Consider the following 13,857-nt stretch of genomic DNA (forward strand, 5'->3'; position numbering starts at 1 on the left):
CATCACTCCACTAATATTGCCTGGCTTGCTGTGTGTTTCCATAATTTCCTGGTCTTGTTTAAGATAAAGATTAGTTTTAATCGGAATAAATTGTGCAAACAGGACCGAGAGGTCGAGTGACATTGAGGGATATTCAAGCCAACCTCCTCAAATTATGAAAGGAAGAAATGAACTGTGGCGTGCCCCGCCCCTGGCACCCGTTCCCTAAGAAAGGCGGCGCTACTAGCTTCATACAAATAAGTGGTTTGGACAAGGTGGGGTAGGAACTGAGGCGGGTTCAGCCTCGAAAACAAAAGCTGATAAACTGCGCTTCCTCTCAGATTCCAAACACTGACCCGGCGCAACAAGCATGTGGCAGGGTCCCTGGTTCGTGGTGCTGCTTTTCAGCTGTGCGTTACAACACCGCTTCAACTTTTATCGCTCCTTCCCGCTGTGCAGATTTTTTAACCGTTTTCTGCTCTTTTTGCAGGTAGAAGTGTGGGTCAGACCCTCAGTCAGTCCAGAGCATCGATTACCGTACCTGTCGGGAAAGCTGTGAGCGTTCGGTGTCAAGTGAAAGACATCTCCGTCAGCAGCAGTAATCCCCTTCACTGGTACCAACAGAAACCCGGCAAGCCTCCCCAAAGGATACTGTACTATGGAGATAGCGTAACGCGGGATTCGGAATTCGGAAAATCCTTCAACGCGGGAAAAACATCAGCTACCGAATACTATCTCACAATCGAAGTCAACGCTGAAAGCGCTGCCACGTATTACTGCGCCTACTGGGTTTACACAGTATGTAATTGATAACAAGCTCAGCACAAAAACCTCGACGAGTAGCCAGTCAAAGGGAACCGCCGATTCGGACGCTGCAGCTTACCTATATCTGCCGGGCAAGAGTTGGGCTCTGCTCAAGAGGCAGGGAGAGAAGCTGACGCTCCTGAAGTGTCCGCAATTCCATTAGAAAGAAGGGAATTTCTCCCTTTTAGTGACGAGGTTGCAGCCCGTCCCTGATTCGCCCATTGCAGGAAACGTGGACCAAGTTGTTTGTTAGAGTGCACTGAGCACGGAACATTGCAGGAACCTGCAGCGCTGTCATGGGCATCGTACAGGTCGCAGGGAATAGAGTTTTGAATTTGTTCACGACTGAGAGAACTGGATTCCGCAAATGCTTTGAGATAAGTCAATATCCCGACTGCAGTTATGAACAGCCGTGGTGAAGAACCTGTTATGCATTTAGGTGAGCTGCTTTCGTTCAGTTACAGTATCAACTCAATAGGAGGAAAAATTACGATCCACGAGACCGACACTGTTACAACTCAATGTGTCGGAATTTAGAATTCTGTCTGCCGCAGTCTGTAGGGAGTCTCTGTAGGTCCTCCCCTGGAATGCATGGGTTTTCCTCGGGTGCTCCGGTTTCCTCTCACTGCCCAAAGACATACCAAGTAGGTTAACTGATCATTGTAAATTGTCCTGTGATTAGGTTAGGGTTCATCGAGGTTGTCATGGGTCGCTGTGGCGGCGAGACTTGAAGATCCGGAAGGGCCTAATCGGCACTGTATCGCTAAGTAAACAAGTAAAATTGCCTAGTGATGTCCTGTTCATATAAAGCCGGACAAATCCAATCTGGCTATTTATAACACAAAACAGTGACTAAAGAACTGTATTCTAGAGATGAGGTGAGAGTGACTGCTTTTGATAACAGAACAGTATTTGGTTACTGTAGCTCACAGGAGCCTGAGAGAAACTCAAGTCAATGGGCATTAAGCGGAGTTCACTCCAAGGATCACAGAACAACGGGCGGTTTCATGCTATTCTTTTCCCAGACCTGTGCATTTGATAAACTTTGCACCTTGTCACAAGTGTCCGGGAATTGTGTATCTTCAGCAAGTGTTTCCTATTAACTACTCTGCATATTCAATGACCATAAGTACAACTCGACCAGCTAAACAACACGTATACCGGCAGAAAACGAATCTCAAGGCTGTATATGGTGATATGTATACAATCTGATAACAAATTCAACTTTGAACTTTGAATGTGGTTGGTTATTCCGGGGTAAGCAACACATTTTCTGATATTTCAAAGACTCTCCATTTTCTGTGAAACCAATTAGGGGTGTTAAGACGTAATTTCTATTTATGTGTACGAGTTTGTCTCAAAGAACATTAAAGACGCTCAACGCAATGCAAAACAAAGCAACCCCTTTCATTAACAGCAACCAACTGTCCTGAAGATTCTTTTTTGTTAGACATTTTTGTAAGACATCCAGGCTACCAAATGCAAGGGATTTTCTGATTACGTCTCTCAAACTCACAGTCTTCTGTTCCCAAATTTTCTCAAATAATATATAGATTGCCTCACCAAAGACTGGGGCGGCATGCTATCGTAGTGGTGAGCACTGGGCTAATTCCCGCCGCCGCCTGTGAGGAGTTTGCATTTTCTCCCTGTTCCTCTGGTTGCTCCGGTTCCCTCCCAAATTCTAAAGACGTACCGGTTGGTAGGTTACTTGGTCATTGTAAATTGTCCCGTGATTAGCATAGGATTAAATCGGGGATTGCTCGAAGTGCCAGAAGGGCCTGTTCCGTGTTATATCTGCATTAATAAATAAAAAAAAGAGAGGAAACGCTTGATCTGTTGTTGCAAAATTGGGTGGAGCAAGTGACTGACCATCAGGTTAAAGTCCTAGATTGGTGAAAGGCTAATTTTGAAGGCATTAGACGGAATTCTGCAAAAGCTGATTGGGAGAAGCTGTTTGCAGGTAAGGGGAGTGGCAGGCTCCCGAAAGTGTGAAAGGGAGTGTTCAGAGACAGCATAAGTCCAGAAAACATAGGAGCAGAATTAAGGGATTTGTCCCAACGAGTCTGTCTCCCATTCCATCATCGCTGATTTTTACCCCCTCTCAATGCCATTCTCCTGATTTCTCCCCGTAACCTTTCATACCCTTAGAAATCAAGAGCTTACCTGATTTATATATAGCATGTTAGATTGAAGGCCATTGCTGGCAGGATTATGGAACAACACACATAAAAGTTGCTGGTGAACGCAGCAGGCCAGGCAGCAACTTTTATATGTGTTGCTTGAAATTCTAGCATCTGCAGATATCCTCGTGTTTGAGGATTATGGAACCCTAGCTGATGAGGGATATTGAGGGTATGTTCAGGGAAAAAGGAGAATATATGTCAGTGTTGTCAGTTGGGATCAAGTGAATACCCTGAGCAATATAAAAGATGTAGGAGTCCACTTAAGAAGAAAATAAGGTTGACAACCACATCAGATCGTTTTGGCAGATAAGGCAAAGGGGAATCTTAAGATGTTCTATAAGAATATCAAAAGTGAAAAGGTAACCAGAACGATTGTGGAATCACAGGAGGTAGGGCAGGATCTTTAATCAATATTTGTTATGTGAAATTACCGTACGAAATACCAGGAAAGCTACGAAATTCACGGTAGAGGATATGGTGTCTCGAACTATATCGACATTACAAAAGGGAAGGTGCTGACAGTCTTGAAATGCATCAAGGTGGACACAGTCCCAGGGACAGACCAAGTTCATTCTATGACACCGTGGAAAGGCAGGGAGAGGCAGGGCAGCGTAGTAGTTAGCACAAAGCTGTACAGTACGGGTGGTACGGGTTCAATTCCCGCCATTGCCCGCCATTGCCTGTAAGCAGTTTGTAAGCTCTCCGGGTGCTCCGCTTTCCTCCCACATTCCAAACATCTACTGCTGGTGGGTGAATTGGCCGATGTAAATCGCCTCGTGAATGAGGCTAAGAATAAATCGGGGATTGCTAAGCGACGTGGCCTGAAGGGCTGGAAGGGCCTGTTCCACGTTGGATGTTAATAAACAAACACATAAACAGAAGAGTATAAGGCGGTTACTGCTGTGCTTGTTTGACAAGTGGTGTAAGGACAAACTCGGAAACTGCAGGGAGGCGAGACTAAAATCAGAGCCGGGAAATTTACAAGGAGATATGGGATAAACGAGCAATTGGGATTGAAAAGGCTCATTAAATATTCAGCAATATTGTGCGTGGAATATCATGTGAAGAAATTAAGTTTTTTTGAAGAGGTGTCCAAGAGGATCAACGAGAGCAGGGTGGTAACAATTCAGCAAATTTTATCGAGGTTCTGCATGGTAAACTGGTCCAGAATATCAGAACACATGCGATGGAGAACGGATGAGCCACTTGCATACAGACTTAGCCTGATCTTAACAGTCCAAGTGTGGTGTGGAATCTGTGATCATGGGTGTTCCACAGGGATCATGCTGGGTCCACTATTGTGGATTACCTACAGACGTACATTAATAAACTCGATGAACATAATCAGTGTTACGTAACCGGCAACAATGAATATCAATCGAGGCAGTTCATATACAAATAACCAAACATTTGTTAAACACCGATAAACGATAAGGGAGAACAAAACTAACGAAAAAAACTTTAACTGGAAGTTAACAGATTTTCAGCCGTTCACCAACTCGCCACTCGGCTCTGGTTCTTAAAGCTTAAATGCGAAAATAGTTCTTAAAGCGATACAGTCAGATATAGTTCTTAAAACGATGACTTTGAAAGTCCAACAGAGTTACACGTTCAATTGGGAGAGACTTCTCTGGAGAAGTAGTTCTTCACAGACGCAACTTTACTGCTGGTCCTGTCCACAGGATTCACGATGCCGAAAATAAACAGTTTAAATCGACTGACCTTAAATTCCTTTAGAGAGAGAGAGAGCACACCTTTGCATGAACTCATTTCTCTTTTGGCAAGAGTTATCTCGATGCAGGTTGCTACTCCAACGAAGACTCAATAAGGTCGATCCTTTATTAAACTGCCAAATGATGCCGACTTCTCTGGATTCTTCGATCCTGCACTTCGATGAATTCTTCACGCTCCGTTCGAATGTTGGAATTGAGTAAATCGACACATCTAGCAAAAATTTTCAGTCCAAATAATAATGGCATCTTGCAACAGAATGCACAACTGTTTTAAAAATGAAACTGCGTCACCAAAGACAAACACGCAACAGGAACAGAGATACAGCACGTTCTACCTAGAAATCTACAAACTCAAAAACCAACTGCGGCATCTGGGTCGACCGTTATATAGTCACGGGGGCACATGTCATCACGTGACCTCAAATCGGCGGGAAAATCACATCAGGTAACCTCCACAAGACCATTACATCATTCTCACAAAAAAAACAACAGATCTCCTTGAGCATGTAAAATCAGCATGTTTAAAAAGTTTGTGAATGAAATCAAACTCAGCCGTGCAGTGGACAGTGAAGAAGTCTCCTTGAGATGACGACAAGATCTATGTGAATTATTGGGGATAAAGGCCCAAGGAATAGCAGATGCAATTTAACTTGCCAATTACAAAATTTAAAAACCTTGCGATTGGATGGTTTACAGAGCAATATCGGTCTTACGTAGGCAAATGAGACTAGTTCTGGTCAGTATGGACGAGTTGTGCAGAAGGGCTCGTTTCAGTGCTGTGAATTCAACTAGTATATGACTTAATACTGGGAAAATGCATTTATTTGGAGATCAGTGGAGTCGAACGACGTGAAAGCTGCGCTGGAATTGAAGATCAGCCTGTCATGGTCCGGTCCGTGAAGTCCGCATTCCGGTTCACGGTCTGGTCCGTGGATTCAGGACTCCGGGTCTTCCAGCTGTCCCTCGTTTGGGTGAGTTAATCATAGGCACCTGATTCCCATCTTGGGGCATGGAATATAAGTAGCCTTGTGGTTGAGTGTGGGCTGCTGGTTTGGCTTGTCAGTTCCCCTGGGAGCAGCCTGCCGGTGGAAGGTTAATGTGGCCTCTTGCCATCTCCAGGCCGCGTTGGAGAACCATCGCTTCATGGAGCCTTGCTGTCGGTATCAGAGCTGTCTTTGTGGTATGGATTCGGCTGGTTCCTGGGCCAGCTGAGTGGCTGCCTGCCACTCCGAGCTGGGTAGGGATCCGGCTGTTTCTGTAGCCAGCTGAGGTTGCTGGACGAACTGAGACTTGGAGCTACCCCGGAGCAGAGACGGAACTGTCTGTTGTTCATTGGTGTTTGTCTCTTCTCCTCGCCTCTGTGTGGCAAGCCAGGCTGTTTTGCCGTTGCCCTGCGGGTGGACATGTCTTGACTTGTCTTTGCCTCTGTTGGGTAAGTCCGGCCGTTCTGCCGTTACCTGACGGAGAGACCTGTCTCTCCTTGGTGTGGAGATGAAGCTGAGTTCCGGCTTGTCTTAAGATAAGTCCCGGCTCTACGTTCACCTTCTGTCCTGTCTCATGTTAGGGTAGTGTTAAAGATGAGTCCCGGCTTGTCGAAGGATCAGTCCCGGCTCTATGTTAATGCTCAGTTCCCAGTCGGTCTCTCAGCTCCAGCCTCCAAGTTATCAGCATCTGCATTTCAAGACGAAGATCCCGCAGCCAAGCTCCAAGAACCTAACACCTCGGGGATCCAGCAGCCAAGCTCCAAGAACCCAACACCTCGGGGATCCCGCAGCCAAGCTCCAAGAACCCAACACCTCGGGGATCCAGCAGCCAAGCTCCAAGAACACTAGCCTCGGGGATCCCGCAGCCAAGCTCCAAGAACACTAGCCTCGACGATCCCGCAGCCCAGCTCCAAGAACACTAGCCTCGGGGATCCCGCAGCCAAGCTCAAGACCACGACCCCAGCCTCAAGACTCTAGACCCCATCCACGTCCTGTCCTGTAGTCATGTCATGTACTTGCCTGGTTCTGGGGCCCGAGCCCGAGGCAAGACCCAGGTTCTGGGTCCTTGTCCAGTCTCTGGCTGGGAGCCCAAGCCCAGGCCCCTAGTGCATAGTTCCCTGTCCGGGTTCTCTGTCTTGTCCATGTCCTAGCTCAAGTCTGCGCTCTTGTCCCTGCTCCTGGTCTGAATCCTGTCACGTCCCTACTCCCGTCAAGTCCTGTTCCTTGTACTTCAGTGTCTGTGTCTTGCAATTGGGTCCGTTCCCAGCACCCCATTGTGACACAGCCATGATCTTTATGAACCAGGAACACGAGGAAGGACGGTCTCATCCGCTCTCATTTCCCCTCCTTTTAATGTGACACTATCTATGGTATTCCAAAGTTCTACATCCGCAAACTCCGTTTCCATTCGGCTTCCGTCGTCAGATAATTCGATCACGTTGTATTATTTCCTCCCACAGGAAAAGTGGCGTTTCAAATATTGACGGAGGTTCAATTATCGATCACTAGGGCTCCGACAAAACCTGTGCTCTTTTACTTTGACATTCAACAACTCGATTTTGCGGAAGCTACATTGGTACCGGCAGAGGCCGGGACAAGGCCTGCAACGGCTATTATATTTTAAGAGCTCATACGACACCAAGAGGGATATATCTGACGAACGATTAATTGCGAGCAAAGTACCTGAGACTCAATCGTGCACTCTGCTCTTGATGAATATCCCGCGAGAAGGATGCTGGCTACATACTGGCCAAATGCGAAGGGAAGCCAGTACATAACCCCAACGGGTACCTTGTATATAACGTGTGCACTGACCAAGTAACAGGCATTGTGCCTCACGATCCCCGCGAACATCTGCAATTAACTAATGCCATTCGTTGTTTTTAGACACAGTTCAATTTGCATATTACTTTATAGTTTGGTTGAATAACGCTGTTTCGATAAATTTTGCGATGGACTCTGAACGTGAGTTCAAATTTCATTAATGGATCAGAGCTAAGAGCGTGATCACAATGAACCTAAACTCCGATTGAATTATCCCTGCTCTGAACTAGGATTATGAAGTTATGCGGTACGCAAGTAGTTTTTTGGGATCATTCTCCCACTTCTGTTTATCTCACTTGCCCCCCCCCCCCCACTTTCACAGAGATATCTAGCACGGAAACGTATTTCTTCCCAGGTCATTCATTGTGACGATCACGATAGCTGTGCCACACATGATTTTACATATCTCTATACATCTTCCAAAGCCTGCTTCTCCCTAGGGCTAATTCCTAATTCTACCCAGACTCTCCAAATAACAAAAGTTATTCTGTTTCAATAACATCCTTGTGAGTCTTCTCTGCACCATAAAGGCACCTTCCTATAGTTAGACCACCGGAAATGAGCACCATACTCCAAGACACGAGAAAATCCGCAGATGCTGAAAGTCCATAGCAATCAGGGCGGTCCCTGCCAGAAACGTCGAATTTTTACTCTTTTCCATAGATCCTGCCTGGCTTGCTGAATTCCATCAGCATTTTGTTTGTGTTACCATATTCCAAGTGTGGTTTAATCAATGTTTTGTAAAATAATACTTTATTCCATCTGCTGTAATCAACGAACTAACTAATGAAAGACTTCGCCGCCCTATCCAACTGTGTCTCCGCCTTCAGGGGACTATATACTTCTGCCCCTCGATCTCTCTGCAGTCCATCCGTTACTGTGTAAATCCTGGCCTGCTTTAAGTTTCCAAAATGCAACACTCCAAATCTGACCGCGTTAAATTCCATCTGCTATCCTTTGGCCTATTTCCCGAGCTGATGGAGATCCTCCTGTATTCTTACACAACTTCTTAAGATGACCGATAACAGTTTTGGTGTAGTCTGCAAATTAATAACCACGCCATCCGCAATCTGATCTATTATGTTATTGCAAACGATGAATAGTAGGAAGACTAGCATTCCTGAGGAACTACTTTCCTGTATTTCCAAGGTAATTCTCCGTGCTTATTTGCTCACATCCTCATAACCAGAGCAATTGCCGAAGAGACGTTAGGTCTTGTCGTTGAGTAGCTCGCCGAGCTGGCTTGTTAGCTTGCAGACGTGTCGTTACCCAGCTAGGCAACATCATCAGTGCAACTTCGAATGAAATTTTGGTGCTCCTCATTGTTCGTCTTTTATGTGTCCTGTGATTAGTCGGTTTGTTTGTTTGTGTGTGTGTGTGTGGGGGGGGGTGGTATATGTGCCATTTCTGTTGGTTACCGATTATGTAATCCGCTATTGGTTCGTTACAATCCAATTAGTTGATAATTGTTGTTCTCGCAGTGTTAGTCGATCGTTATTTAGGATGAATATCGTCCTCATCGATTGACGCGGGTAATCAGGTGTGAATTGGCTCTTGGCTCTGCACTGCCAATTTGACGCTGAAGCGGGTTCATTTCGACGCGCTTGCTGATAGAATTCTGTATCGAAAACAAAGCCTCTAAGAAATCTATGCGCCATCTGCGACAAGCATTATATTGGACAGCCTGGTAGTAAGCTATCAACAATGGTACATGAACACCAACTGGCTGTAAACCGTCATGATCAACTTTCCCTTATATCTATACATTGTGGCAGCGAAGCACATCAATTCGACTCGACCAATGCTACTATCCTAGGCCAAGCCCGTCAACGAGAAGCCCGAGAATTCATGCACTAATGATGTTGCCTAGCTGAGTAACTAAAAGTCTGCAAGCTAACAAGTCAGCTCGGCGAGCCACTCAACAACTATATTCTCAATTCGATAACAAATCAGTTCCAACATGTTAAACCGTAAGGTCTATTGTTTGTGGTGGTATTCCAGGGGATGAAGAAGCCTAAATCTACTATTGAAGTTAAATTTCTATATTTATATTGAGGAATTTTATATAGCAGCACAAAACCTCGAGATACAGCACTGTAAAAAAGTCTTAGGCACATATAGCCTATTTTTCCATAGTACTAGTCTTTTCCACAATACTATAGTAGTTTTATGTGCTGTACTGTAATGCTGCCGCATAAAAAAACAACTAATTTCATGACATGTGTGAGTGACGATAAACCGAATTTAACAAGGGGGCAAGGATAAGAAGAATAAGTATTCCAACGGCAAGATGACACAACTGTGGCTGACAAGAGAAGTCAAAGCCAACATAAAAGCTAAAGAGAAGCAATATAAAAGGAAATATGAGGGCATATAATAGAGCAAAGGTTTGTAAGAAGTTTGGTAATTGAGAAGCTTTTAACATCTAACAGATAGCAACTAAAAATTTCATAAAGATGGAATACGAAGATACGCTAACCAATAATATTAAAGAGGATACTTAAAGTAAAGGGTAAACGAGAGTCGGGAATACATGCTGAACTGCTGGAAATTTATGCTAGAGAGGTAGAAATGGGATGCAAAGAAATGGAATGTGGATCGATAAAGTATTTTCCACAGGTCTGTACTATGCAAGGCAATACCAGTGTGCTAGAAATTCAAGACTGTTATGGGGCAGAAATGACCGAAGTTGATATCACTATGGAGAAGATGCTTACGTAACTGAAAGGTCTGACATTAGGTGAATCACCTCGACCAGATCGTCTACACTTCAGGATTCTGAAAGAGGTGGTGAAGTCATTGTGGAGGCACTAGAAATAACCTTTCAATAATCAATAGATTCTGACATGGTTTTAGAGGACTAAAACATTAAGGGATATTTTTTCTGGTCGGCTGCCAGTGACTAGTGGTGTTTCACAGGAGTCTGTGTTGGGACCACTTCTTTTTACTTTTTATGTCAATGATTTCAATGACGCAATTGATGGCATAATGGTCACGTTTGTGGACAATAGGAAGATGGATGGAGGAACAGGTAGTGATGTAGAAGTAGGAAAACTGCAGAAAGACTTAGATCGATTGATTAGAAGAATGGCAAAGAATTGGCAGATAGAATTCAGTGTCAGGGAAACATACAGTCATGCACGTTGGTAGAAGCAATCAAAGTATGGACTATTTTCGAAATGGAGAGAAAATTCAAAATTCCGAGGTGCAAAGGGACTTGTGCGTCCTCGTGCAGGATTCCCTAAAGGGTAACTCGCAAGTTGAGTTCATGGTGAGGAAGGCAGATACAGTGTTAGCTGTCATTTCAAGGGGACTAGAATATAAAAACAAGGATGTAATGTTGAGGCTTTATAAGGCACTGGTAAGGCCTCATTAAGCAGCCCTCTACACTATCCACAACACCCATAACCTTTGTGTGATCCGCAATTTTACTAACCCATCCCTCCACTTCATCATCCAGGTCATTTATAAAAATCACGAAGAGTAAGGGTCCCAGAACAGATCCCTGAGGCACACCACTGGTCATCGATCTCCATGCAGAATATGAGCCGTCTACAACCATTCTTTGTCTTCTGTGGACAAGCCAATTCTGAATCCACAAAGCAATCTCCCCTTGGATCTCATGCCTCCTTACTTTCTCAATAAGCCTTGCATGGGGTACCTGATCATATGCCTTGCTGAAATGCATGTACACTACATCTACTGCTTTACGTTCATCAATGTGTTTAGTCACATCCTCAAAAAATTAAATCAGGCTCGTAAGGCATGACCGGCCTTTGATAAAACCATGCTGACTATTCCAAATCATATTAATTCTCTCCAAATGTTTATGTATCCTGCCTCTCAGGATCTTTTCTATCAACTTGCAAACCACTGAAGTAGGACTGACTGGACGATAATTTCTCGTCTATCTCCACTCCCTTTCTTGAAAAAGGGAACAACATCTGCAACCCTCCGATCCTCTGGAACCTTTCCCGTTCTCACTGATGATGCAAAGATCATCACCAGAGGCTCAGCAATCTCCTCTCTCGCCTCCCACAGTAGCCTGGGGTGCATCTCGTCCGGTCCTGTGACTTACCCAACTTGATGCTTTCGAAAAGTTCCAGCACAGCTTCTTTCTTAATATCTATATGCTCAACTTTTTCAGTCCACTGTAAGTCATCAGTACAAACACCAAGATCCTTTTCCGTAGTGAATACTGAAGCAAAGTTTTCATTAAGTATCTCTGCTATCTCCTCCGGTTCCATACACACTTTTCTACTGTCACACTTGATTGGTCCTATTCTCTCACGTTTTATCGTCTTACTCTTTACATACCTTTAGAATGCCTTGGGGTTTTCCTTCATCCTGTCCGCCAAGGCATTTTCATAGCCTCTTCTGGCTCTGCTAATTTCGTTCTTAAGCTCCTTCGTGCGAGGCTTATAATCTTCAAGATCTCTATCATTACCTAGTTTGTTGAACCTTTTGTAAGCTTATCTTTTCTTCTTGACTAGATTTACAACAGCCTTTATACATCTCGGTTCCTGTACCCTGCCATCCTTTCCCTGTCTCATTGGAACGTACCTATGCAGAACTTCACACAAATATGTCATGGTTCCTTTTGGCTGTTCGCCTTTTACACTCCTTTCTCCCTGATTATGCCCTAATTTCAGTCATTAAATTTCCAATTGCTGCTCGTTTACTGAATTACTGCACACCTGTGTTTCATCAGAGTCTGTGAAATAAGTACAATGCCGTCCCTATCACAAATTGTCAGTTTTTTGGTCTATTCTCATGTGATACTTCGTTCCCTTGTCCGATTAGCACCGTTACTTCTAAATCTCGTTCCACGTTGAGCTCTAGTTTCAAGATAGTCCCTACTTCTAGTTCATTTCCACAGATGCTACCTGACCGTCCAAGTACCTCCAGCATTTTCCGTGTGTTGCTTTGGATTTCCAGCATCAGCAGAATTTATCATTTCACAGATGTGCTTACTAATATGAAAAATGCTGACACACACTTCTGGGAGTCAGGATGGTAGGAGGAATGGGTGGGTTGAATATTTATTGGCAGACTGTGCTGTAAAGGCAGAAAAAGCTGGAAGTGGATAAGACACCCGGTCCGGATGGCTTGCACCCACAATTACTGAGGAAACTGGAGTCAGACAATACAGACAGTTGCCATCATCTTCCATTTCCCCAGGGTAAGGGGGCCAGAGGAACGTGGCACCATTGTTTAGGAAAAAGTGGATGCATTTTCCTAGAAACCATTGACTAATCAGTCTGATAGCAACATCGGTAAAATTTAGAAACAAAGTTAAAGAAGAAAATCAACAGGCACTTGGAGAGGATATGCAGGTGAGCGAGCACGGGCTTGTTAAATGCAAATTGGATTTAATTAATATAATCCATTATTTCATTAAGTAACAGAGAAGTTGATGTAAGTTAATCGAAATAAAAAGTTAGCCCTGACTCTCTGCACTAATATAATCTAATCAGCTGAATTTTTCTCACAGCTTTGAACAGAGGTCAATCAGTGAGAAGACAAAGCTCACTCGGGTTCGCCGATTGATTACATAGGGCATCGATTGCTGGCAGTTTGGTTTCTGAACAGCGGCCAATTAGCGATTGAGATTGATTGGCAAAAACAAATTAATATAAGACAGGGGAAGCACATGGGAACCAGAGTACCAGAGAAGATAGCGGAGAGGTTGTGGAGACAGATTGTTAAGACTTCAGACGAATTCAGAAAATAAAAATTTAAGCATAGAGAGAACAATATTCTAAGCTGCATATATTTCAATGCAAGATGTACTGTGGGAAAGGTAGATGAGCTCAGAGCTTGGATCAATGCGTGGAATTATGATATCGTAGCCATTAGTGAGATTTGCTTGCAGAAGTTGAAGGATTGGCAGCTCAATATTCCGAGTTCCGTTGTTTTCGACGTGAAAGGACGGGAGGGATTAAAGAGCGAGGGATGGCGTTACTAGTCAGGGAAAATGTCACGGCATGTTCAGTCAGGAGAGTCTGGAGAACATGTCAAGTGAAGTTTTATGGGTGGAACTGAAGAATACGAAAGGTATGAGCACGTTAACTGGTCTATATTATTGACGACTCAGCAGTCCGCGGGATTTAGATGAGCAGATCTGTAGAGACATCGCAGACTGTTGCACGAGGTTGTTTCTTGCAACAGTAGTAGGTTGTTTAAAATTTCCAACCACCCAACAATCTCCGAGATTTTGATGAACACATCGTAGACTGTTACAAGGAACATAAAGTTGTAATAGTATGGGATTTTAACTTTCCACATATTGACTATGACTCCCATACTGTAAAAGGACGAGATAGGATGGAGTTTGTCATATGTGTTCAG

At 44.2% G+C, this 13,857-nt stretch overlaps 1 gene segment (V, D, J or C); it reads left to right on the top strand.

Annotated features, from left to right (window-relative positions):
* The first annotated feature begins 283 nt into the window (after positions 1 to 283).
* Positions 284 to 13,857, top strand: part of LOC134344917 (Ig kappa chain V-III region MOPC 63-like) — a 31,596-nt gene continuing 18,022 nt past the window's right edge. The window contains 2 exon segments of the V gene segment in view: positions 284 to 389; positions 470 to 777. Of these exon segments, the coding sequence occupies positions 350 to 389; positions 470 to 777 (348 nt within the window).

This window comes from Mobula hypostoma, chromosome 1 (genome assembly GCF_963921235.1).
Source record: "Mobula hypostoma chromosome 1, sMobHyp1.1, whole genome shotgun sequence".
NCBI lineage: Eukaryota > Metazoa > Chordata > Chondrichthyes > Myliobatiformes > Myliobatidae > Mobula > Mobula hypostoma.